We start from the raw sequence: 27,954 nt of genomic DNA, 5'->3' as shown, positions 1-27,954 counted from the left end.
ATCGCAGTTGCTGCATTGTGTTCATGATTTGTGATTTGGTTCCGAGATGAAAAGTCATAGTTGCAGAGTCGACAAACAAATCGCGAACGCCAATCTACTAGACTGTCGTGGGCCTTAACGAGCCAACTAAGCCATATACTAATACAACTACGTACTGAGTGTATACCTAAGGAGGTGCCCATGGGATTTGGGCAAGACGGCCGCCCCGCTTGCTCGCCCTCAGGCCGACCATGATCCCACCCTTGGAACCAAATACAACTAAAGTTACCGGATGGCGGATGTGTTCCAGCTAATGTACCATAATTCAAGCTAATATAAAATATATGTTGGTTGCTTCCTCGGTCTTTGAATAAATCAATTCTTATAATTATTTTTAGTTAAACCTTTTATGTTTGATTAAATCCGTAGAAAACACAATAAATATCTATGACACTAAATAAATACACTATAAAATATTTGTTATGGTGTATTTAACAATACTAATTTCGTAAATTTGACACTAAACCTTTTATGTTGTGTGGCCGCCGGCGTAGGAGATCCGGATGAGGGCTGGCATTGGCACCACAGCAAACGTACATGGAGGATGGACAGGTCAGCGTGGGCCCATGAAAGTGGCACTTTAATTTAATATATATATTGTATATTTCCCTCGATCTTATCTTCGGTGACTCATTTCCGCATGTGAATTGTGAACAGCCACGACACTCTCACTCTACTTATCAAGTGTCACCGGTCACCCTATCTTGGTGGCTCTTTTGCGCGTACCCCCCTCGAGTTATGGAACTTGTTATCCTCACATAGGAGCACCTCCTTTATCTTCAAATCCAAAATGAGGGAACGAGGCCCATGTTTTAAAGAGTTTCATGGTTTTGTTGTCCCACTAGGGAGAACATACGCCAGACCAAGGTGTAATTTTACTTTTTCCATTTTTACGAAACACAATACATACACGAACTCACCTTATATCATCTTTTCTTGTACGCTGAAAGATGAGATGGTATTAGTGATGATATTAATAAAAACAGGACCTAGAGTAATAGCCACATATCACTAGGTTAGTGGTGCAGCGTTCAGTGGTCACAAATCTTGTGGCTTATGGTTGCACAACCGCTGGAGAGAAAAAACAAGTGGGAAACAAAAGACGAGAGAGAAGAACACCATGAGAGAGGAGAACGAGGGCGAACAGGAAACATAGAGCTGGTTCGGCTGGACTAAAAATTCCACTGTTCATGCTGGTTTCTACTGTTTATGCTAATTTTTTGTGAGAAAAAACACTGCTTTGGCTGAAAAAAAGGCCAACCAGCCAACCGAACATGCTCATAGACTGTGCTTGGCTTTGTTTTTTTTACTGTGGTTGCGACTGTGGCAACATTTGATTCTCTTTGTGGCCATTGTAGCTACGAAGGACTTGGCGGTGGCTGCTGCAGTTAGGGCAGCCGATTATAGGCTGATAAAACGTAAGTTACTCCTTGGTATCATTATGGGATAGACCAGCTAACCCAAAATTAAAATTTAAACATATGCATAACAATGTAAAGTAGCATTTCTCAATTCAATCGTAGTACAGGGTTTCTTCTCCAAGTTGCCTGTTTATCTGCCACGACTTGCTCGCTTATCAGTTGGCGACCCAGGGGCGCGTGGGGCCCTTGTCCGGACGGCACGGGCCCTTCCCTTTTGCCTTTGTCCGGACGGGAACGGGACGGTTTCTATAAAGAAGGCTTCTATTAGCCGCGTACAGATAGACAAGCAATTCCAGTCCAACCAACCAACAACAACCGGAAGAGCCCCTAAAAAAACGGAAGAGAACTGGAGAGGAGAGGAGAGGAGGCTCACCAGTCGCGACCAATTCTCGTAGAGAGAAGCAATCAGAGATCAGTCATTCAGACATGAGAACCCATGTGCTGTTCTTCCTCACATTCGCCCTTCTCACCGTGCTCGCGCAATCCAGCAACAGGCACCACCACCACCACCACTCCCATGTTCAAAGCAGAGGTAGGCGCCCTGATTCCTTCTTCGCTCTTGCCAAAAATCCACCTCTTTTGAGGTTTTCCGACCAGTGAATCCAAGATTTTGTTTGGTTTTTTTTCACTGGTTTCGGTCGCAAAGCTCAATTAGCATCGGTTATTCAGTCTGGCTCACGGGTTCCGAATCGATCTCTGGTTTCAGGGCAGGGAGCAGGAGGAGAAGGAGGAGGAGGGGAGCTGGCGAGCCGGGGCAAGGCGGCGGCGCGAGCGTGGCCGTGCTGCGACAGCTGCGGCGGGTGCACCAAGTCGGAGCCGCGGCGGTGCCAGTGCCTGGACGCGGTGCCCCGCGGGTGCCACCCGGCGTGCAGGGACTGCGTCAAGTCCAGCCTCAGCGTCGACCCGCCGGTGTACCAGTGCATGGACCGCGTCCCCAACTTCTGCCAGCGCCGCTGCACCGCGCCCGCCGCCGCGCACTGACCGTTCGGCCGGCCGGCCGCCCAGCCGAGCCGACGACTGATTTGTGATTTCTGCTTGCTCTTGACCCACCAGCCACCAACCGCTCCAACCTTTTACCCACCCACCCGGCGGCGGATCCTGTGTCTCAAGCTCAAGGCCAGCTGTGGATTAGGATTTTTTTTTGTGTGTAAAGACTACAGAGAGATGATGAATCTGTAATCTGATGTGGGAGCAACCAATCTTGGACGCTGCACATCTGTGGTGTCGTTTTTATTTTTTTTCTTTTTGTATTTTGACTGCTCTGTATCTGTATAACTCTTCTTCTCCTGTGAGGTGACGAACACGGTGAATCACCGAGATTGGAGAAAAGAAGGCTTTTCTTGCCGTTTAGTATGAGCTTCGACAGGGAACACCGTCCATGGCTTGGTGTGGATCTTTCGTCTGGATTTTTTTAGAAAACATGCCTTGGCGTGGATCTTTCGTCTGGATATATTATTTTGGGAGCAGAGCACAGGCGCTCGTGCCTGTTCATACCTGGACGCTAATCCGGTCTCCGGCGGCAGGTCGAGGACGAGGCTGATAGCCAGGCTCATCCACCGAAACAGGAAGGTTGTTCTGCGCCACAAAAAGGAAAAAAAGAAAGAAAAGAAAAAAGAGTTGCTCTCACTGATCCAAGCCCGACGACAAACAAAGCAGTCACTGAAAGTGGAGTGGATGTGGAGGGGCTCCAGCAGCGACTCCGCGCGAGCGAGGGGCTCCAGCAGCGACTCCGCGCGAGCGTACACGCGTCGCAGGGCGCACTCACCCTTCTGGGTCAGTTTCACAGATGCGCATTTCTCACGCGTATACGCCGCAATTGTACGCCGCCTCAAGTTGCAGAGGCAGGCTCACGGAGCCAGCGAAGGGATATCCCATCCCAACAAGAAGCCTTCTGGTTTCTGAACAGGTATATTTCGTCGCTGGAGAGTGAAAAGCCGGTTTTATTGGAGACCACGGATTCATGGCAAAAATCGACAAGCCGGTGGGCTTTTTGTCTTCAACTAGCAAAGGTGTCCGTGTTTTGCAACACAATCCAAAACGTGTTGGAATAAGATATTATATTATTGTTGGACGTGAATAAATTATAGCATGGGTTATGAGTTTAAATCAAAAATTGAATTAACTTAGTGATAAAAATCTTTAGTTCTTATAATAAGGAGTGAAAGATGAAAATGGTTGTGGTCTCCTATCTATTGTTTGTTTTTGACTCTTATTATATTTATTAGTGTAGGGGACCGTGATGTCTAAGATGTGGTGAATTAGGCGACCTAAAAATCTACTCTAAACTATGGTCTCTAATTCTACCTTAGCAAAACCTATACAAGAAAATAATCTATCTAAATGTGTAACTACGTTTTTGCTAATGTGTTGCTATCTCTGCCACAAAAGAGTTTTGCAACCTAGTTTCCAACTCTATCAACTAGCCTATCAACTAAGCTAGGAAAGTAAAGCACACAACCTAGGTAAAAATGTAAATGCGGAAGGTAAATATGAGGTAGAGATACAAACTCCTGTCGACGACTTCAGCATTTTTACCGAGGTATCGAAAAGCACTCGAGCTTCCCCTAGTCCTCGTTGGAGCCCCTCGCAAGGAATCCTTCGCAAGGGCCTTTCCCACGCGCAAGTGGGTCTCCGGTGTGTCTTCCGGCAAGCCTCTCCCGGACCACTCCCCGCCGTCTTCACTATCAAGCTTCCGGCCGAAACGCCGCGGGCCTTGTTCCCTTTGATATACTGTGGCGGCCACAACACAAATGCGGTTAGTGTGGTCTCGCAAGACTACAAGCCCCGCCGAGTACAAACACGATGCGCGCAAGCACCTTGGGTTTACAGGTATGCAAACCTCACTAGCAACTAGACCTAAGCCTAGAGCAAGCGCATATGAGCGTGGTATAACTAACCTAAGCACTTCACAAAGAACTAACCTAAATATTTCGCAAAGCACCTACGCTAATCACCAAGTAATCTTTAAGTTCTATGCATGTGGAGAGCACAAATGAGGTGTAGCAACACCCTCCTATCTTCCCTCAGCTCCCTCAATCTTCAAATGGCCGGTTGGGGCAAATATTTATAGCCCCCAAGTCAAAACTAGCCATTGTGGCCGAGATCCTCTTCTCTGTATGGTCACCGGACAGGGCGGTGCCAGGCACCGGACAGGGCTGTGACCAGAGCGGTGCCCAAGTCCCCCTTCGTTGCTCTCTGAAATTTTAGGGTGGTGGCGCCGCCACCACCTGTCCGGTGCACCGTCACCCCATGGCGGTGACCAGGGCAGTGCACGCGTTGCTGTCCGGTGCCCCCTTCTCCTTCCTGCTGCAGCAACCCTCTGTTTGGTAGCACCACCACCCCATGCCTAGGGCGGTGCCCCCTCTTGCTGTTTCTTCGCGTTTCTTTATCGAGGCTTCGTCATCTACGCGTCTTGGACTCCTTGCTTCTCTCCTAAGCTGTCAACACCTCCTCTAATGTCTTTTCTTGAGTGTTGATCAATTTCTTCACGTTCTAAAGTTGGTCCAAGTCCGCGTTGCATCCTATTTTGACTATAAAATAGACACTAGTAAACACATTAGTCTAATTTTATTGTGTTGATCATTAAACACCAAAATCAAAATAAATGGACATAGGGTCCATTTTCCTTATAATTAGAACACAAAAAGGTGGAGAAAACCACGAAAAACAATGAAAACAAATTCAGAAAAGACGAGCTGGTGTAAAAAACAACCATGAGAAGAAAATTTTGAACATACTTGAAGCCAGTAGAAAACGGTCATGACCAAAATATGAATGCACTCTAGAAAATAGCCATGGAAAAAATCAGAAGATATTTACGTTTAATTGAGAACGTAAAGCAGGAGCAAGTAAAAACGGACAAACCATAAAAAAAAGTGAAAAAAGAAAAAAAAAAGGAACAAAATAGAGAAATTCTAACCTTCTTTCCTCTCTGGCGGCTGGGCGCCGGCGGCCTCCCCGGCGCCGTTGCGGGACTCTCGGCCGGCGGCGCTACCCTCTGTGATCTCCAACTCGCCGCCAACGGACATCTCGGTGAGTTCGCCTCGGCCTACTCCTTTTTCGCGCCAGTTCGGCTCACGCCTCTTCTCCTTAGTGTGGCCTAATACTACTGCAGGCCTTCCTCTTCAGCCTTCGACATCATAGAGAGTGGAAGCATCTGGGTGCCGACGACCACCGATTTAGCCCATTGAGTAGTAGTTCCAGGTATTTCCCCCTCTTCATTTTAGTGTTTTCCTGTGCCTCAATCTGTACATTAGCAGAGTGTCGTTCGTGGGTGCCAGGTTATTTTTGGATCCTTGGCTGCTTTACTGAATCATTGGTTGTTGTTGCAATTTTAGTTGACAACGGTCAATCATATTATGGACTGACGCAAAAAAACAGTTCTGATGATTCAAGCCAAGGTTAGTTGCCACTTCCCGGTTAATAGAACATGCTTGCCTAGGGGTTTGTAAGATTGTTATTTGTGCAGCAAAATAAAGTGATGCGCTTTATTGCTCTTGCCTCCGGCTGCACCCTAGCAATGAGCACCATGATTGCTTTTTTCTTACGAAACTACATGTTTCCTCCACGGATTTGATTTCACATGATAAGCACTGATTGCATTTGTTATTATTACGCACTGATTGCATTTGTTCTTATTTTCCAGGCCATCATCTACCTACATTGAGGAGTTCCACATGGTCATGGCCATGCCGACAATTATTGATTGAGCAAACCCAACTTAAACAGGTTTTTTTGGCCAATATTGTTTCAGTTTGACGATTTCTTATTAACTGCCCCCATCATTTGTACAGTTTGCATGCCCTTATGTACCATTGATACTACCTTCAGATAACGGATGAAACCTTTTTTTAGGCAATTTCCACAAATTCTGATCATGATGTGTTGGAAGAGTTAGGATAATTCTAGCAAATTCTGATTTCTCAATTTCCAGTTAGCCTTAATGTTGAGTCTGTTTACGCCTATAACTCTTGCTGCCTTATAGATTAGTGCAGAGCCTCCCCTGCATGTTCCGCCATATCAATAGAGATGCTATACAAGTCTACAACCCATTCTTTGAAAGCAGTCACGAAAAGGGCGTACCCAGTGCAGAGAGCTCCCGCTCTGTGCGAGGTCTGGGTAAGGGTGTTAGTGGCAAGCCTTACCCTCGCCTGTGCAATGCGAGGAGACCGCGACTCGAACCCGGGACCTTCCGGTCACAGGCGGTAAGACTCTACCGCTTGCACCAGGCCCGCCCTTCGAAAGCAGTCACGAAAGATAGAAATAATGTGAACCGCTTATAGATCGCATTTACCCATTACCTTTCCCTGTGTGCTTCCTCTCCTGAATGTTATTTTGTTGTCAATTCTTTTTTTTAACGTTTGCAGCTTACTACATGTATTTGTGACATGGTATAACCTGACAGGACCATACGGCTCATGAAGCGACCTAAATATTCGAGTGTTTTTTTTACTGCAATACAGAATCTTATCAATCCATCCATGTTTCTGCTTCCGTGCTCCACAACATGGTCAGTGTACATCCAACCAAATATCAGTAAGCTTAGTGTGTAACTAATCTCGTCAACATGAGGTTGAGGCATTACAATTATTAATTTTTCAGATAGCTAATCTTCAGAAACACGGTGTTCTATTGGACGCATGATCAGAGCATGCTTGCTGAAAAAAAAAACAGATCAATCCTATTTCAGCTTAGAGGTTGGCTGTGACAAGGTAATAATCTTGGCATCGTTAATTTCATGGTTCGATGGCTTGCTAATCAGAATTTCAGCAGCCATAACATTATTATTTTTCTGTTGCTATAGAAATTTGGAAGATTCTGTTGCCTTAAAAGCTACATTGATCTCTTCGTTGTCCTGTATGGTTCCGTAAGCTGTTGCCAAATGTTTCCTACCACAAACTGTGTACCTCTTCCAGTGCCATATTCAACTCCCTAATTTTTAGCAGCATATCTGGATTTTTATCCTCTGCCACAAAGTTCCTAACAAGCTCTATATCCTTCTCATGATCATTGTTTACCACATTTGCTTAATTATTGTCACTCCCGCCTACAGGAAATACATGACATTTTCGACTGCAGGCTTCAACTAGCAGTAACCAGACAACTTGGTATTTGTCGCTTTTCATGATGGATGCCATTCGGTAAGTAAATGATATTTTTTAGTCTTTAATTGGTTACATACTGTACCATTCCTCCTACTTTGATCTATGGCGCACCTACAATTTTTGATCCACACATTATTGCTCTTCATAATCCTATATCTATGCGCACATATGCATGCTTGATATGAAATTATAAGAAACGTACATGCACATATGTTTTTTTTATTATCATGGTCTTATATGTACCATTGTGGCAGGTAGGTGACGCACATTAGAGTTACGAATATTATTAACCTTTTTCTATCAAAGAACAAGAAGCGCAATTTAGACAGGAAGAGAACCTTACTCTAATTACTGCTTAAGTAGTATTCCTATTTACACTACGGGTTTCTACCTACTCCCATAGGGTAATTCATGATCAAATGGATTCCATCAGGACCAATTTCTTCTGCCAAAAATCATATGGCAAGATGAGACATGCTCCATAGACCAGAGGATCTAGGGGGAATAGGGATTATTAGTACCAGACTCATGAATGGGTGTTTCATCGTAGAATGGATCTCCAAATTGGTTAAAGGAACCAAGGCCATTTGAGGCAAACAGCTTAATAACAAATAAAATCTATTTTCAGTCTACGGTGAAAGGGTCTTCTCAATTTTGGCAAGGCCTACATAAGATTAAACAGATGTTGGGATGACACTTGGTTGGGTCATACCCCCTTAAAGATTCAATTTCCAAACCTGTACTGTATCTGTTGTCACCCCTCTATTTTGGTTAATCAGGCTTATGGGGGTCCTTGTCGATGCGGGACCCATGGGGTTTCCCACGGAGAAGAGAGAAGAAGACCTAGTCCAACTAGGATTCCCTACATGTAATCCTATTAGGACTAGTTACACGTAATCCTACTAGGATCTTTACTTTATAACCGACTAGGACTCCCGCCTCTCCTAGACTATATAAAAGAAGGCAGGGGTCCCTAGATCAAGACAGAGTTCGACAGAACAATTGTACAACACGACACTTCATAATCAATCCAACGCAAGAGCTAACACCGACTGGACGTAGGGCTTTTACTCGATCTACGATCGAGGGCCTGAATCAGGATAAATCGACTGTCTATTGCGTTAACCATTGAGTTCTGCATACGCTGAAGCCCGAACATACTGCCCCGGGTACCCCCGTGGCAGGCTATCGGTGGTCAAACATCGATAACTGGCGCGCCAGGTAGGGGATTTCGGCAACTTTGCATCCGAGAGCTTGATGGACCTCGACAACATGATCTTCTCGAAGGGATCGACCTTCATCTTCGGTTCATGGATCTACGAGGCAGGCGACGATGGCAAGCTCCAAGGTCGTCTTCTCAAAAATTCAGATCATCATCAAGACCATCCTATTTCGACGATAACGACAGATCAGCTTGCCGGAAGATTCGCACAGCTCGTAATGTCCAATCCGACTCGGTTTTCACAAATTCACGCATCCGATTCAAACTCAAGTTCCGCTTCCGAAATGAAGTCTTATCCGAGTTCTTTCGGAAAGCCGAGTTCTTTTCTAACAAACTGTGGAACCTGACGTCAACCTGTCAAGAATACTACTCGGAGTACACCCAGGATACTTCAAAGAAGTCGGGTCCTTTTCCGTTCGGACTCCATAACATGGCAACATCTTATCAAACATGGCACGAAGGATCCACTTATCTCATGCTTAGAATGCCGCTGAAGGGAGCCCAGGAAGGTCTCGTTTTAACCATAACATCTCAAGACTGTATCATTCACTGGCCAGATACCGTTCCTAAGGATGACGACACCCAACTAGTCGACGACACGATAACAGCAATTCTACCCTACCAAGAAGGAGATTCCATCTATGACTTTGAGACCTCTACTGAAGTTATCAACAGCTCTGGCAGTACGGAAATCAACGATGATGACAGAACAACTCACGCTAGAGAAGTACTCATGATTCGCCGTCCTCAATCACCATTGATCCCCCCTGAAGCACCCGACATAAGGTCTTCAGATAAATCCGAGTCCAATATATCACCATTTATCCAGGGGCACGATGGTGAGACTGAGAGTTAGAGGCAAGCGAGAGAAAGAAAGAACAAATTGAAACAAGGACGACAACGCCGTGCGAAACAGCGAAAAGACACTTGGATCAAATATGAATCAGATCTAGCCGAGTACAATAGAAGAAAATCAGAACGAGAGATCGAAGAAGGATGAGCAACGAATACACCCTACGATAAGATCTGAGAAGCACTAGAAGAACTCAGGGCGACCTCACATCCCAATGAGAAACAAGAACAACTCCGAGATTTCCTCCGATCAACAGTCTTTAGAACGAACGACGGAAAGGCAACATCTCATGAACAGGAAGATCAAAATCAAAGAAAGTCTGCTTTCGAAAGACTAGGACCAAGTGGAAGTCACAACGGAGAGAGCCGAAGAAATCACAGTCAAAATAACCGAGTCAAGCAACCAAGAAAGGCCAGAAGCAGAGCACCTACTCGGACAGCCACACAAAACTACTCTCACCAAGACAATAGTTGGTAAGAAGGGGGCGCAGAATCAGAATATACAGAAGCAAGAACGCACGATAGATTCCCTTGTTTCGTAAACAGACTTGCTTTGATACGACTACCTCACAAGTTCAAACCATCCAACCACTCCAAGTACGATGGCAAGACCGAACCAAAGCAATGGCTCAGGATTTCCTCACAATCGATTGAATTAGCCAGGGGAAACGATGACATCAAAACCTTGTTCTTTCCCATGGCCCTAGAAACCATGCCGCTTCAATGGTTTGACAAATTGAGTCCAGGATCAATTAGAAACTGGGAAGATTTGCAAAGAGCTTTCTGTGAAAATTTTGCGGGAATTATTACACACCCAATCATCCACGCAGAATTAAAAGGACTCAAACAGAAAGGAGGTGAAAGTCTCAGAAATTACTATCGATGATTTGACGAACTACGAGCTCAAGTACATGACATCACACAACGAGAAGTAATCGAAGCTTTCTCTCATGGAATCATGGCCAGGTGGCAATTTCAAGACTTCTGCAAAGAAAACCCAAGAAATAATGAAGAATTCAAAAGAACAGTGGAAAAGATGATTACTACAGAGGAAAAAACAAGAAAAAGATTCCTAGATAGAAACAACAGAGACAACCCGGACAGACAAAATCCTCGAAGCAATAGACATCAGGAGAGAAAGCGAGGTCTAGACAACACAGTAGCAATGGCTGACAAATCAAAGAAATTTACCAAGCCCAGAAGATATGACGATATTGAGAACATACGTTGCCCCTTGCACCCTAATGGAAAACACACTATCAGAAATTGCTACACCTTCAACGAAAGATACACTAGAAAAAATAGCAAGGAAAACAATAAAAAAAACAATCAGAAAAAAGAAAGAGACAACCATGAGGACAAGGGATTCCAAAAATCCAGAGAGACAGTAGCAGTAATATTTGCCGGGATTCTAGACTCCAAAAGCAAACATCAAGAAAAACTAGTGTTAAGAACAATCATGGCAGCAGAACCTGCTACACCAAGATATCTCAACTGATTAGAGTACCCAATCCAATTCTCAAGAGAAGACCAGTGGACCAGCGTAGGAAACGCAGGCCATTACCCATTGGTTCTAGATCCAACCATTGCCGGGATGACTGTTACAAAAGTACTAATCGACGGAGGAGCCGGACTCAACATTATTTTTTCAGAAACTCTAAGGAAGATGGGACTACAACTCACCGGGATGATCACACCAACAAGCACAGCTTTTTATGGCATAGTACCCGGCAAGACAGCAATGCCACTTGGACAAATCACTCTACCGGTTACCTTTGGGACTCCCTCGATCTACCGCACATAGTTCATCAAATTTAAAGTCGCAGATTTTGATTCATCATATCACGCAATCCTTGGGTGCCCGGCACTAGCAAAATTCATGGCAATACCGCATTATCCATACCTGTTGCTCAAGATGCCAGGGCCTAACGGAGTTCTTTCTCTTCGGAGCGATCTAAAACACGCATTTGACTGTGACGTACAAGCAATCCAAATTACAGCAAAGGCACATGCAAACGATGGAAGAAAAGAAATAGCCACCATCGCCGTAGAAATATGCTAAGAAGAACTAGAGATACCGGCTAAAAAACCAAGCATTCTAGCACCACCAAAAGAAGCCGACGTCAAGCAAATCGACCTAGGCACCGGTGATCCGGCAAAAACAGCAACCATCAGTGCCCACCTATCAGCAAAATAGGAACTCGCGCTCACCAAATTTCTTCGGGACAACAAGAATATCTTCGCTTGGAAGCCGGCCGACATGCCAGAGGTCCCAAGAGAGTTGGCTGAGCACAGAATTGATGTCAATGAAGGCTCTAAGCCTATAAAGCAACGACTACGATGATTCTCTCCCGACAAGAAGGCAGCAATAAAAAAGGAAATTACAAAATTAATGGTAGCTGGATTCATCAGGAAAATCATCCATCCAGATTGGCTAGTAAATCCAGTTCTGGTACGGAAAAAGAACACGGACGAGTGCCGTATGTGTGTTGACTACACAGATCTCACCAAACACTGTCCAAAAGATCTGTTTGGACTACCACGCATTGATCAGATAGTCGATTCAACAGCAGAATCTGCCTTATTATCCTTTCTTGATTGCTATTCTGGATATCACCAGATCGCATTAAAAGAATAGGACCAAAGCAAGACATCTTTCATCACTCCATTTGGCGCCTACTGCTACAGGACCATGTCGTTTGGACTTAAGAATGCTAGAGCCACTTACCAAAGAGCCATCCAAACATGCCTCGGTGATCAGATTAGAGAAAACCAGTGTTTCCTAAACGCTAAACGGTAAACAGTCGGTCATCTACCGTTTAGCCATTATTCGGACAAAACGCCCCATTAAACGGGCTAAACAGCCAATTAAACGGGATAAATGGGTGATTAAATGGAAACGGCGCACCACCGTGTAGCGTTTACACGGTGTTTAAACGGGCTAAACGACCGTTTAGGCGAACAGTGGAGAAAACATAGAAGCATACGTGGATGACGTGGTTGTAAAAACAAAAAACTCGGATACACTAATTGAAGACTTAAAACAAACCTTCGAGAATCTGAAGAGGTGGAGGTGGAAATTAAACCCAAATAAGTGTGTATTCGGAGTTCCATCTGGACAACTACTCAGATTCTTGGTCAGTCATCGCGGAATCGAAGCAAGCGCCAAGCAAATTCGAGCAATAACAGAGATGGGCCCTCCTCAAAACATCAAAGATGTACAAAAACTAACAGGTTGCATGGCGGCACTCAACCGTTTCATATCAAAACTCGGTAAAAAAGGGTTGTCTTTCTTTAAACTCTTAAAGAAGGCAGACAAGTTCGAGTGGACGGAAGAAGCCAATGAAGCTTTCAAGAAACTTAAGGAATACCTCACATCCTCACCAGTCCTAACACCTTCAAAGAAAGACGAAGACATGATGCTATACATCGCGGCAACTTCTACTGTAGTTAGCACGGCAATAGTAGTATAAAGAGAAAAAGAAGGTCACGTATATAAGGTACAATGGCCAGTATACTACATCAGCGAAGTGCTATCGGAATAAAAAATCTGGTACCCGCATGTGCAAAAACTACTCTATGCCCTACTGACCACTTCACGCAAGCTTCGCCACTATTTTGAAAGCCACAAGATCACCGTGGTGACAGATTTCTCACTAGGAGACAGTTTACACAACAAAGACGCAACAGGGCGCATTTCCAAGTGGACAGTTGAACTTGGTGCTCTCAACATCGATTTCACCCCGCGGAAAGCAATTAAATCCCAAGCCCTTGCTAATTTTATTGCCGAATGGACAGAAATTCAACAACCCGTGTCAAGCACCATCCTTGATCATTGGAAGATGTACTTTGATGGATCACTCAAGCTAGGCGGAGCCGGTGCAGGCGTCCTCCTAATTTCTCCAGATGGAAAACAACTAAAGTATGTCCTTCAGATATTATGGCAAGCCACCAACAATAAAGCAGAATATGAAGCTCTCATACACGGGCTAAGAGTAGCTATTACCCTTGGAATCAAGCGATTACTCGTATACGACGACTCGGCAGTAGTCATCAACCAAGTCAACAAAGATTGTGATTGCACTAAAGAGAACATGGATGCTTACTGTGCAGAAATCCGAAAACTCGAAAAATATTTCCAAGGATTAGAAATTCTACATATCCTGCGGGATTCCAACATTGCAGCAGATGTTCTTGCCAAGCTTGGATCCGACAGGGCAAAGGTCCCACCCGGCGTATTCATAGAAGAGTTATCATCTCCCTCTATCAAACAACCCGGTGAGACAACCACAGAACTCACAGCCAAAGGCAGCTAAATTCTTGTGATCAACACTTCATGGACACATGTTTTTATTGATTATATCAAAGAAAATAAGTTGCCAGCGGAAAAATAGGAAGCCACACAAGTCGTTCGCAAAAGAAAGAATTACGTCCTAGTAGGGGACAAGCTATACAGAAGAGCCGCATCATCAGGAGTACTTCTAAAATGCGTCTCATTTGAAGAAGGCAAACAAATACTAGACGAAATACACTCAGGTTGCTGTGGAAATCACGCAGCCTCTAGAACACTAGTCGGCAAAGCATTTCACACTGGTTTTTACTGGCCAACTGCTTTGAAAGACGCAAAAGAACTCGCCAGAAGGTGCAAAAGTTGTTAGATGTTCGCAAGACAAGCTCATGTGCCAGCCCACAACCTCATCTGTATACCACCTGCTTGGCCCTTCTCCTGCTGGGGGCTGGATCAAGTAGGACCTCTCAAGAAAGCAAAAGGCGGATTCGAGTACATCTTTGTAGCAATTGACAAGTTCACCAAGTGGATCGAATATAAATCACTCGCAAAATACAGCACAGCCAAAGCAGTCGAGTTCATCCAAGACATTATGCACCGCTTCGGCATGTCTAATCGAATCATCACAGATTTGGGTTCTCCCTTCACAGCTACAGAATTCAAAAGTTGGGCACAAGTTTCAGCATAGATTACACGTCAGTCGCACATCCAGAAGCCAATGGATAGGTAGAAAGGGCTAATGAACTCATACTAGCCGGATTGAAACCAAGACTATACGAAGAACTAGTAGACTATGGATCAAAATGGATTGAAGAATTATCCAAGGTTGTATGGGGGCTACGGACTCAAATAAGCAGAGCCACCGGATACTCACCTTTCTTCCTGGTGTATGGATCAAAAGCTGTACTACCTGCAGACTTGATCTGGACATCACCAAGGATAGATCAATACAACGAAGGAGAAGCAGAACACATCCAAAGATTAGAACTCGACAGTACAGAAGAAGTCAGAATAAACGCTACCCTGCAATCAGCAAGATACCTCCAAGGACTAAGACGCAACTACAACAAGAACACCCAGTTTCGATCGTTACAAGTCGGAGACCTAGTACTAAGGAGAATACAAAAAACCGATGGACGCCACAAACTACTCAGTCCATGGGAAGGTCCTTTTATCATCACAAAAGTCATTGGACCAGGAACATACAAGCTCATAACTGAAGACAGAAAAGAAGTCAACAATACATGGCACATCAGTCATCTATGAAGATTCTACGCATAAAAACAACTCAAGGGAAAATATGTATACAAGACACAAGAGATCAACATTTATGATCAACAAAGATAACGCCATGTATCATTGTAACACATCAACATTCATGATCAATAAAGATGATTATCTCTCGACAAACGTATGTCTCATGTCTCTCTCCGAGTTGTTTCTTAAATGCAAAATGGCTGAAAAGACGCCTGAGCATCCCGGTCGAGAGCAAAATAGTTGAAAAGACGCTTGAGCCCGCCGATGAGGGTAGCTAACAAGCTAACACCCAAAATAAAACGCAAAATGACTAAAAATACGCCTGAGCATCCTGATCGAGAGCAAAATAGCTGAAAAGACGCTTGAGCCCGCCGATGAGGGGAGCTAACAAGCTAACACCCGAAAAAACGCAAAATAACTGAAAATACGCCTGAGCATCCCGACCGAGAGCAAAATAGCTGAAAAAATGTTTGAGCCCGCCGATGAGGGTAGCTAACAAGCTAACACCCGAAATAAAACGCAAAATGGCTAAAAATATGCCTGAGCATCCTGACCGAGAGCAAAATAGCTGAAAAGACGCTTGAGCCCGCCGATAAGTGGAGCTAACAAGCTAACACCCGAAAAAACGCAAAATGGCTGAAAATACGCCTGAGCATCCTGGCTGAGAGCAAAATAGCTAAAAAGACGCTTGAGCCCGCCGATGAGGGTAGCCAACAAGCTAACACCTGAAATAAAATGCAAAATGGCTGAAAATACGCCTGAGCATCCCAACCAAGAGCAAAATAGCTAAAAAGACGCTTGAGCCTGCCGATGAGGGTAGCTAACAAGCTAAAACCCAAAATTAAAGCAATACGACTGAAACTAAGCATGGGCTTAGATAAGAGAAATTTCAAGACAAGACCCTCTAGCTACTTGTTTCAAATAGCAAGAGGCTCGGGGGCTACACTGGAGATACCCAAGAACTCAAAGACCTATGTATAACGAGTTGTTTACATGGCATAAAAGAAGGCCAGACAAGCACTCAACAGATTAGGAAAGCGCGCAGAGTTGTTTACAAGGCTAAGACGAAAGGAAGACAAAGTACTCGGCAAGTCAAGTAACTCTAGCCAATTGGACAAATCATCTAAGGAATAAACAAGGCATCTGGGTAGAGAAGACCCTCAACAAAAATCTTCATTCAAAAGAAGCATAATGTCATATTACAAGGCACGGGCCTTGTAACAGAACCGACCAATTATACGAAATTAAGTAAGAAAATCATCCACCAGAGCAGACGATTAAACAAACTTAAGCCCGTATAACCCGGTAGTCCGTGAAATCACGAAGGATTTCAAACCAATTCGTGTCCCAGCCATGATCATAATAAGTTTAGCGGTCACCATCACAACTTACATAAAAGTTCGCATCACAGATACATCAGAGTTTAAACATAGTTATTACAAACCAGTTCGAATAAAAGTAGCGGAAGTCATTTGTTCAACCACACACACACTCATGCGGAGTTTAAATATAGTGCCAGCGAATGATCATCTCCAACAAAAGCATCATATGAGACGTAAGGAATGACCATGCCCATGGTCCTAAGCATCACCCATCGCAAGATAAAGGCAGTTGATACAGTAGCCATAATACATCTGCCCATCTGCAACAAGTGGGAATAAAACCCTGAGTACGAGAAGGTACTCAGCTAGACTTACCCGATATAACCAAAAATAAATGACACCAAGGATTATGAAGGGCTTTATAGTAGGATAGCTGACTCATTTGCAAAAAGAAGCATTTTTAGCATTCCGAGAACCTTTAGAAAAGCATTTTTGCCAAGTTAATTATTATTAACCTGTCGACTAGATTTGCACCTATACTAGAGTAAACATGTGATTAAGCAGATAATGATAACCAACGATCATTAAATAACTTCCATACTGTCATATTCATTATAACTGTCCAAGTGTTCCATAAACATTTACTACGATGAAGTAACTCAAGTCAAGTGCTCACTATCCAGGAGCGATGGCGATTCGAATCGATTCCTAACCAGCTGGTGATTTATTCCTTACACAAACCTCACTCACCCGCTAAAGTGAGATATTGATCACCGAGTCAACTTCCCAGGTATCTCGAGTTTGTCAGGAACCACATGTACCCGGGGGCCGACCGACTGCACTTTGGTCTTATCATCCCGCCCCCGTGTCCTACCACACCTGCTCCGGCACAGTGCATTGCGGGCAATCTACTCGGCCCAAAAAATCTCCCAGCTTCGCGGTCGAAAGGTACTTTATCCGGCCAGCTAAATGTAAGGCATGCGTTCAACATGACTCGAGGCCCAACAACGGTCGGTCCTTAATCGACACAGACGGAAAACACTACAGTCCGAAACTCTGCAAGTCTCCGTCCGGTCTCAATTTTATTTAACACTTAGTTATACCATGACTTCATAGTCATCCAAGCAGATCTAGGTAACCACCTATAGCTCGCAGGTGACAGGAAATCACCCGACTTCTACCGGTTTAAGCCAGCTAAGCAATGACTCGACTGCGGATACCAGGGTAACAAGGATATAGTATAACAAAGGTAAACAAGGTATAATGCAGCAACGGTTGCAAACAACTCCTGAACGTAATGCATCAATTAAAGTAAAGCATTTAATTAAATGATTGCAAACCGGGAGAAAATGCTCCGGGGCTTGCCTCTCTCGAAGGAGCTCGAACGGTGATCGGGGCACTCTGGGAGTTCCTCAACGTCCTCCTCGTCGGCTTCTGGCACTTCCTGCGGCTGCACCTCGAGCTGCTCCTTGGGCTCCTCGGGTATGACGACTGGGTTCTCGGTTTGCGATCCTGTATGATGCAATGCGCGTAAGTGATTATGCAAACGGTGCATCGAAGGAGATGAATGCAATGGATATGTTTAAATGCAAGGTAGTCAACATCATCCAAGAAACTATACTACAAGCACATGTCATCTACTGCATTCTCTTCTACTACTAATATGTTAAGTCAACATATCTTATGAAATGCTTCAAAGATACACCAAAGCTTTACTAATTTCTTAATCACACTTAAAGCAACACTTGCTTAAACCCTAATTAATAATAGGTTTGAATAGCAACATATATTTCTGATGCTCCTAAAAATCTGAGAAAATTACAGTAGCATAATACTATCCTAAACAAACTACCATAAAAATTTCATGGCATTTGGATAAGTAAACTATCCTACACAAAAATGACAAGCTATAGCATAAAAATGAGCATGAAATTACTTTGTACTATGAAAAGTGTCAAACAACAGAATTAATATTTTTCCTAGGTTCTTCATAGCATATAATGACTGTCCAAAAATTATCACATGCATGTTTTATACAAAGTTTGCTCTCTAGCAAAAATAACAAAAATCAGCCATTAAAGGTACTTGAACTACACCTAAAACTTTTCCCACAGTACATGCATGAAACATATTTTTCCTAGGAAGTAAATGACATAAGAAGATTATCAAACTTGAATTCATATTTTTCTGAAGCCTATAGATTTTTCTACACATTTTTTAAGTTATCAGCAATATTCATGATTAAATAAAGTTCTACAGAAAAGTATTTCAAAAATGACATGCAAAAATTTTCCCAAGTAGATCTGATGATAAGGAACCTATCAAAATTTGTTTCAACAAATTTAGAGCAAATTTGAGCACCCAAACATTTTTCAAACCATTTCAGATTTCAAATAATAAAGAATAAATGAAAACAAATCACTTAAACGTTACTGGGCCAGCCCGCTGGAATCAGCTGGCCCACGGTCGTTTTCGGCCTGCGCGGCCCGAGCGAAAGGGGAGCGCGGCGGCCTGGCAGGGCTTCGACCCACGGCCGCTTTGCCTGGCCGGCCCGGCTGGCTGGCGGAGGCAGAGGCCTCGCCGGTGTGCGCGCTGGCGCGGCGGCGCGGCTCGGCCAGCGGCCGGCGGCCATTATCGGCCGGGCCAGGGCAAGCAAGTGAGCGCAGGAGGTTCGCGAGGCATTGGCGAATGCGAGCAGGCAGCTAAGCAGGGCGGAGAAGGGGAGGAAGGGGACGTTCCACGGCAGCCGAGCATGGTGGCGCCATGGCCGACGGCGGCGAAGCTTGGAATAAGCGCTACCTTGGCTCAAACGATGGCACAACCGCGAGCACCAGGTGTCGGAGAGCGAGGCGGATTTGCTGGCGCGAGGAATCGAAGAATGGCGCGGTGGTGCGGGAGCTCGACGCCGGCGGAGCTGCGGCGCGGCGAAGGCGGAGCTTGGGGCTCACGGCTCGGGAGGAGAGGGAAGGCAGCGTGGGCGGGAGTGAGCGAGCGCACGGGCACCAGCAGGTGAAGGCGGGCACGTGGGCGCTTGCGCAGGCCGGCTGCGACGCGCGGCGACACCGACGGCGCATGGCCGCCACGCGGCGGGCTGGTTCTGTCGTGGTCGGGCGCGCGGCGCGGCGTGACAGCGAGCAGGCGCGCGAGTACGGGCGAGCGGGAGGCGCGACGTGGGCCTGGGCCGGCGAAGCGGCTGCGGGAGCAAAGGCGTGGTGCGGAGGCAGGCCGGGCCGCCTGTGCGGCTGGGCCGAAAGCGAGGCGGCGGCCCACCAATGAGAAAAATCCTTTTTTTCCAATTATATTTTCAAGAAATTTGTAAATGCCCTCTTTCAAATATTATTTTGAGCAAGAAAATGACCTCTTTTGAAAATGTACCAAAAATAAAAGTTGTTTAGAATTTAATTCTCTACAACTTTGCTTTTATGACCAAAGCCAAATTCTTTCTAGATTTTGAATTGTAACATCAAAGTCCACGTTTAGCTCAAAACCCTAATTTTTGGAATTTATTTTTGAAGCCAAATTTTGAATTAATTTGAATACAAACATTGCTCCAAAAATTGAACTGAACATTGCTAGATGATTTACAATAGTAGCCAAACATGTTTTACTAACCTAGCAAGACAACTTCAGGGCAAAACAATTCTTAAACAGGTGTATGCAACATTCAGGTTTCACGCATGTTTCAGATGTTTCAAAACAATGTTTCAATTGGTATGCACATGATTAAGCATGTATGATTTGGATGCTTGATGATGCATGTTATGCGTGATTTGCAGTGCCTAAATGTAGGCATAACACCAGGGTGTTACAGGCCTAAAGGTCAAATACATCAAGCTTCATCATCAGGAGAAGAGAGAACAATGTTGAGATTATCTACTATTCTACTAGCTAAGTCTTCAACCTCAAGCTCCATCCTCTCAATGGCATCAATGTACTCTTGACTATCAGCTTCTTCTGCTATCTTGAACAAAGGAGCCGCTGGAGAAAGAACCCGGACCTAGGCCAGAACATTCTTGGAACACAGTTGAGCGCACCTCTTCACAAACTCTTGGAAATGAGTCGGAATTCGAGGAATCAACTGAGCCCAAGATTGCCCGTCATCCGCTGGAGTTCGAAGAACGTCGGCTACTAAAGGAAAGGATTTCCACAAAGCCTTCTAGTTTTCAGTAGCCGTCACCAACTTGCCAGACAAGTCTTCAATAGTTTTTTGGGCCTGCACAAGATCTCTATCAGCTCCACGCCTAATCAACTTAGCAAGCACGAGTTCCTCTTCAGCATGAGTAATTACCTCCTTGGCCTTGTTATAACTTGTACGAACAAGAGTCTTCATTTCTTCAACGCCCTCCGAGAGCTTCTGCTTTTCAACCCGGAGAGCTAGACGAAACAACAGACAACAAGTCAGCAGAAAGGAGAGTTTGAATACAGAAAGAAACAAAAAGAACCCTCAATACCGTTGCACTCCTTCACGGCCTCCAAGTTCTTCACGGCCTCTGAGTTCTTTCGAGCCTCCTGAAGAGCGGCATCTCTCTGCTTCTCGATCTCAACAGCCCGGACATGAAGAGATTTTTCTTCATCCTGATGCGTTTGACGCTCAGCCTCCATCTCGGCCCGGAGGAGGTCAAGATCAGCTTTCAAGACGCTCACTTCTGAAGATAACTTTTTCTCGTTTTTAGACGAGAAAAAGAAGCCGGTATGATCATGAGAGAAGGACTAAGCAAAAAGATACAAAGAAAAACAAAGAATGAGGACCAAAGAAAAGCGAACATCCAAAGAAGGAACAGTGAAAAAACTTACCTGGAGCTTTTCTCCAAAAGAAGTCGCAAGGGACGACAAGTTTCCCCAGGCAGCAGTTAACTCCGATAGCCGATGTGTAGCATCAAACTGCTGCACCACATCATCGGCAAAAGGCGGACCACCGGAGGCAAGAGAAGGAGAAGGAGAAGTCGGCCGAGGCAAAGAAGGAATGACCAGAGCAATCTCCCGGGAAGAAGAGGCCAATCCTTCAGAAGGACCCACCGCAATGGCCACGGTCACCTCCGGGGCAACCAAGTCGGCAACAGCATCACCACCAGAAAGACTTGTCGCCCCCGCAACCACTTCACTAGCGGTGTACTGCGAGTCTTGAGGTTCAGTACTCGATGACACAACGGAGGGCCGAGAAAAAGCCAATGGAGGGACGGGAGATGACGAAGGCCTGAAAGTTAATAAAAGAACTCGCCGATGAGAACAAGAGAAAAGGAGAACAGAAGCAAAAAGGTGAAGCCAGAACCCACTCACCCAGCCACCTTTTTCTTCGCAAAACAGAAAGAGGACCTCGCAGGAGGGACCACGGCGGCAAAGACGTCCCCACCACTTGGTGACAGGGGCGGTATAGCCGATACCGTAGCCCCGGAAGAAGCCGGGACTGGAGCCTCGGAAGAACTCGGCACCGGAGCTGCGGAAGAACTCGGTACCAAAGCTACCAAAGAACTCAACACCGGAGCTTCAGAAGAACCCATACCCGACGTCCGGTTACTACAAAAAGATCAAGACTAAAAGTCAAAACAAAGAGGAGAAATTCAATGGCAGGGGAATATGAAAACAACTCACCGCCGCATGATAAGGGGTACTTCATCATCCTCTTCCCCCTCGGTCTCAACTAAGGTCACTAGGGCACCCGCTAAAAAAGAACAAAAGTACTCGGTTCAAGATAAAAACAAGAAAACAAATGGACAGAGAGTATTAAATATGCTCACCTAAGAGCATGCTAGCTACAACTGGGGTACCTGGATGAGTACTTGGCTTGCGAGACTTCTTGGGAGCAGGCAGACCAGATGAAGACCCATCCATTCGCCCCCTCTTTGAAAGACTACGAGGACCTCGAGGGACTAGACGAGGAACATATTCTTCATATACATCAATAAATCCGAAAGAAACCCCAGAAAACACTGTGGAAATTGGGAACTTATTGGTTGCACCCCAAATTCCTACGAAAAAGAATGAAACAACAAAACAAGGAAAAGTTAAGCAAAAAATGGATACAATAGAAATACAGGAAGTACCCAAACAAAGAAAAAACGACTTACAGCTGGAGGCGGGTTGTTGGTAGAGAACTCGGAGACGGTAAGCGGGACAACGCTTGCTCCTTTCAGCATCTTCTAGAGACACTCGAATACCTCTTCATCGGTCAACTCAAGGGCTGGGACCATGCGTGAAGGATCCTCAGCCCCAGAGTACTCAAAGCCAAGGTGCTCTCGCTCCTTCAAAGGCTAAACTCAGCGACGAAGGAAGCTCGAGACTATGCCGAAACCGATCAAGCCCTGCTGTTTCAGCATACTAATCCTATCAAGGAATGGCTGGATTGCTTGAACCTCAGCAGGCGTCACAGGGTTCTTATCCCATCGGTCATTGACTAAGAGACCAGATCCAGAGTGGACAGCAAGAGAAGAGATCAGATTGGCGGCATAAAACCAGTCGGCACGCCAATCTCTTATAGAATCAATTAGGTCAAAATCAAAGAACTTGCTCTTAAGACCCTGGCGAAATTGAATCCCACAACCACCAAGAACACTGGTTTCTTCACGGCGGGGTTGGGGTTTCAGGCGAAAGTAACGAAACAGAGAAACAGAAGGGGAATTCCAAGAAAAGCTTCACAAAGATGAACAAAGACAGAAAGGTGAAGGACTGCATTAGGAGCAAGATGATTTAGGCAAATCCTAAAATAGTTGAGAAATTGATGAAGAAAGGCAGAGGCGGGAAGACAAAGTCCAGCGCGAATGAAAGAGACGAAAAGAACGATCTCACCAGGACCTAGAGCAGGGACCCGATGCTCGCCTGGAACTCTCCATTCAGCAAAGGCCTTGCTCTGGATCAAGCCGTCGCTGACAAGCTTGCAAAGCTGCTCTTCAGTTGTTGTCGGAGCCGGCCAAGACTTCTGGGCGGCCCTTATGGCCACAAACTCCTGATTCTCAATCACGGAGAGTGATGACTCCTCGTCCACGAAGGAAGACTGAGACTTGCTTGCGGTTTTCTTCTTACCCATGTACTAACAGAGGCAAGAAAGCAACTAGGGGAAGAGAAAGCTTAGACGGCAGCGCTAAGACAGCAGTGGCAATGGCGACGGCGGATGACTGAGAGCTAGAGTTTGAAGGCAAGAGAAGGGCAGTAAAGAAAAAGAAGATGAAGGGTCTTTAAATAGATTTTTACAGCGATAAAAACGGCCCACCAGGCCCGTTAAAGCACCGCGTGAAAACGCAATGGTCCATTTACCGACACAGCTAAAATGACGGAGGGCACAAATCCACACAACGGTACAATTCAACGGGCAGATTTCAGATTTATCCATCCAGCACTACTGCGGAGTTATCAGATAACTGCAAAAACAACCCGTCAACCAAGAAGAAAAGAAGGGCAACTTCACAAGGAACATAAGAACTCGGTTCTTACGGAAAGAACTCGGGAATCTCATGAACAACCGGAACTACAGCAGAAAAATAAATGACAGCTCAGAAGACCAGATTTTTTTCATTACAAGCCCCTTGAAAAATAGAAGATTACAAATCTTACAAGACCCAGCATACTCGGTACCACGAAAAGCAAAGTAGCAAAGAAGAACACAGACACGGCTAGGCTCTGTAACGACTACGTGTCCCAAATTACTACTCAAAAGGATAAACCGCCATCGGCAACACTGTTTTCTTCAAAGGACGGACGCAGTGCATCCAAGGCGAAAATCAGTAGCACGGCAGGACAACATGGAGTAGAGAAGGCAGACAGGCATCTGTCTACCCAAGACCGATGTGATGCTGGATATGATGTTGATTTGCACCAGACAGTCTCAAGACAGGCGACGAGGATCAACCCAGAACTGCTAGATGAAGGAACGAAGTCCACATCACAAGACTTTCTCCAACTACCGCCACGTACATCCTGATACAATGCTGCTGCGGGATTAGCCTACCTCTAATCCTTATCACAAGACTTCCTCCAGCTACGACAAGACACATGAACTACAAAACACATCCAGGGGCTGCTCTATTTCACAAACTACCATGTTAATGATCATAAAGGTTTCAACGGAATGTTCAATGGATAAAAACAAGCACTCTGAGAAGGTATTTATAGATCAAAGGAGCGGTGCACATGGACTAGGAGTACCAACGAAATAAGCCTAACAAAGGACACAGTAAAAAGACATGATTCAATAATGGAAGACTCAGGCGAGAGGGAAGAGTACTCAAAGACTGAGCATATTCAGAAGAATATACCGGCACAGTTAACCCGTGAACGAAAGGCATTTACACTCAACCACCACTATACAACTACATCTGATAACAACAGACTACCAGAGGATACGTCAAAACTCTACTTATGCTCGGGGGCTACAAAAGGAGAGGTATACAGTTCTATCGAACAACTCAGATTCAAGACCCTATAACTTTTTGTTCCAAATAGCAAGATGCTCGGGGGCTACAACCCGGATTGATCAGAAAACAACCCCGAAGAGGTGCTGCAAATACCAAGACAATTTCAGAAAGAACCTGGATTGATCAGAAAACAACCCGGATAAGGTACATACAAGTTCAGAAAGAACCTGGACGAAGTGCAAACAACCTGGAAGAGGTACATCAAGAACCAGAGAAGCCTAGAAACGACCTGGATGAATAAAAACAACTCGGAAGAGCATCACGGCTTAGTCAAACACTAAGCTCGGGGGCTCGGCATTCGCTTCAACTACGCCCGGGGGCTCAAATTCAAGGATGAAAGACCAAGAATATAAGTACTCAAGACTACAACAAAGACAACACATCAAGACCCTTCATCCGATTTCTATTCTAAAGAAAAGTACTCGGAGAAGGCTCGGGGGCTGCGGGATACATAACCCCAAAATTTTTTTGAAGACAAGAATCTGGACCCTCCAACTTTTGTAAGCAAAAGCAAGAGGCTTTGGGGCTACACTCACTGAGTGCACTTTTGTCCAAAAGTGCACATCAGCCGAAGAAAAGACAAAGAAGACCATCTCAAGGTTTCACTCCAGAAGAACCTGGAACGGATTTTCAACAACTCAACGAAGACCAAGAAGAACAAGAAGGCTTCTAAAGCTCATCCATGAAATGCTCGGGGGCTTGTCGATGCGGGACCCATAGGGTTTCCCACGGAGAAGAGAGAAGAAGACCTAGTCTAACTAGGATTCCCTACATGTAATCCTACTAGGACTAGTTACACGTAATCTACTAGGATCTCTACTTTATAACTGACTAGGACTCCCGCCTCTCCTGGACTATATAAAGGAGGGCAGGGGTCCCTAGATCAAGACAGAGTTCGACAGAACAATTGTACAACACGACACTTCATAATCAATCCAACGCAAGAGCTAACACCGACTGGACATAGGGCTTTTACTCGATCTACGATCGAGGGCCTGAACCAGGATAAATCGACTGTCCCTTGCGTTAACCATCGAGTTCTGCATACGCTGAAGCCCGAACATACTGCCCCGGGTACCCCCGTGACAGACTATCGATGGTCAAACATCGACAGTCCTGGGAGTCGAATTTTAGAAGGTGATTAAATGACAAAAAAAAGAACGGGAAAGCTTGATTGATCCTAGAAAATAATGTGCATGATGACGTTTCTTTGGTGTGTGAAAGCTATTCGTTCCTACGATGACATGGAACTATATTGTATTTGATCAAGCTTTGAACCTTTAGCCCACCAAATTGTACACCAAATTTAATAGATGACTGCAATTCTAATATTTAGACTGACTAATAATGATACAACACTCAACTTTGATACAATCCTTCTTTAACATGTTTCCACCTCATAGGCTGCAATTCCTTGCCTGCAAAAAGGTTGCTTCAGTTGCCATTGTACACTAAACGCTTTGCGTGAAAACGTTCAGGTTTTCTAATTTGTCCGATTTTCATTCCATCAGATGTTGTCCAATTTTCATTCTTTTTTGCTATCATTTGAAGAATGATGGCTTCGGTTACATTTCTGTGCAGGTGCGGCACATTTGATTTGCCCAGAAGTTGTCTAATTTTCATTACAAGAAACATGTAGCTTTAAGCTTTTATGATCTTTTTATTTGGCACACAGACATGTAATGCAGCGCATTTCTATCCTTAGCTCGCGCCCGCACATTGCGCTGGGGGACTGCCTAGGACAACAAGTGTTTGTGACGATGCATCCTTATTTTGTAATGTACAGTGCTCCTTTTGCGTCTCACACCCTCCACTGCGTGCAGAACCTACTGACATCCTATTAAACTCCACTCTCTCATGACCACTCCATATCAACACATTTGAATCCACTTTCCTCCAATGATTCATATTATTATTGAATCATGACAACGACCACTCGCCCGCTGTAACGAGCGGGGAACTGACTAGTTGGATTAAGATTCTTAGATGTCTATTTTCTTATATTTTTCTATTTAGATTAAGATTTCTATTCAGGGTACCTGAAATCGGAGAGATCTAATTGGATTATGATTCGTAGCTATCAAATTATCTTAAGCAGTCTTGAACTGTTATATAAAGAGAAAGGCTATAGACGGTTTTTGCATTCACAAAGTTAGTTAAGGAGGGCTATAAATATAGATATAGAATTGATTGAAAGGGGTTTAGCTGCCGACCACTGTAGATCCTGTTCATTTATTTATGTTTATAATCACTACGATTCTTGATTTTGCTAATTCGAGTTTGTAATACAGATCTTTGGTGGGATTCACGTCTTTTTGTTTTATTACAAGTGCAAACAAACACGGCCATAGCACTATATACACCTAAAAAACATGAACCTCTTTCGTCCAAGATCCCCTTCGTGTACGCGCCCGGCCTCTGGATTTACGTGGCTGGCTCGGCCTCGGATTCACCGAAGACGGATCAGACCGATCACAATTCAATTCATGCGGTGTGCCTCGGTGCCTCATTGCGGTCGTGCGGAAGACCGAACGGCGAAAGACACAACACAATCACATAACGTCAGGTGTGTTGCGTTTTTGGGCCAGCCGGCCAGGCTATTATTATAGCAGTTTATAAAAATTATATAGTAGTGTGTGATAAAAAAAATATAGTAGTATACATCTAGTGTGTTGTGCTTTTGGGCCTGGCTATTATTAGCAATTATAAGAATTATACAGTAGTATACAGTAGCATGCCTAGAGAGGGGCCATTCGATTTTTGGGGCCTGGAACGACAAATCCCTTCCTGTGCGTGTACAAACTCTGAGGTCTCCCAGTCTGACACGATATTAATGCCACTCCACGTTTTCAGATCTGTTTCAAGTGTTTTTTTTAGTTAAACAGGTTAAGGGCGCGTTTGGAACCCCTCCACAAACTTCACCGTGAAGTAACTCCACAAAAAAACTAAAGTTTGTAGAGCACCTCTTTAGGTGCTTTTACAACTCCATTTTTTCTTGAACAGAGTGCATTGAGCTGAAATTGTTTGGCTAAAACACGTGGAGC

At 44.8% G+C, this 27,954-nt stretch overlaps 1 protein-coding gene and 1 long non-coding RNA gene across 7 annotated transcripts; both read left to right on the top strand.

Moving 5' to 3' along the window:
* The first annotated feature begins 1,746 nt into the window (after positions 1–1,746).
* LOC136537679 (Bowman-Birk type trypsin inhibitor-like) lies at positions 1,747–2,735 on the top strand. The gene is made up of 2 exons (XM_066529636.1): positions 1,747–1,992; positions 2,167–2,735. The coding sequence occupies exons 1-2, from the start codon at positions 1,887–1,889 to the stop codon at positions 2,439–2,441; spliced, it is 381 nt and encodes a 126-aa protein (XP_066385733.1). The 5' UTR covers positions 1,747–1,886; the 3' UTR covers positions 2,442–2,735.
* Positions 2,736–5,372: 2,637 nt separating this feature from the next.
* Positions 5,373–26,750, top strand: LOC136537678 (uncharacterized). 6 transcript variants are annotated; one of them, XR_010779125.1, is made up of 8 exons: positions 5,373–5,492; positions 5,575–5,663; positions 5,798–5,860; positions 6,106–6,969; positions 7,062–7,171; positions 7,513–7,600; positions 26,314–26,388; positions 26,492–26,750. It is a non-coding gene; the product is annotated as an uncharacterized lncRNA (long non-coding RNA). The 6 variants fall into 6 exon arrangements; XR_010779123.1 differs by having other exon boundaries at positions 7,264–7,600; XR_010779124.1 differs by lacking the exon at positions 26,314–26,388.
* Positions 26,751–27,954: the final 1,204 nt, after the last annotated feature.

This window comes from Miscanthus floridulus, chromosome 2 (genome assembly GCF_019320115.1).
Source record: "Miscanthus floridulus cultivar M001 chromosome 2, ASM1932011v1, whole genome shotgun sequence".
NCBI classification, from domain to species: Eukaryota; Viridiplantae; Streptophyta; class Magnoliopsida; order Poales; family Poaceae; genus Miscanthus; species Miscanthus floridulus.
This window is presented reverse-complemented; position numbering and strand designations above follow the sequence as displayed.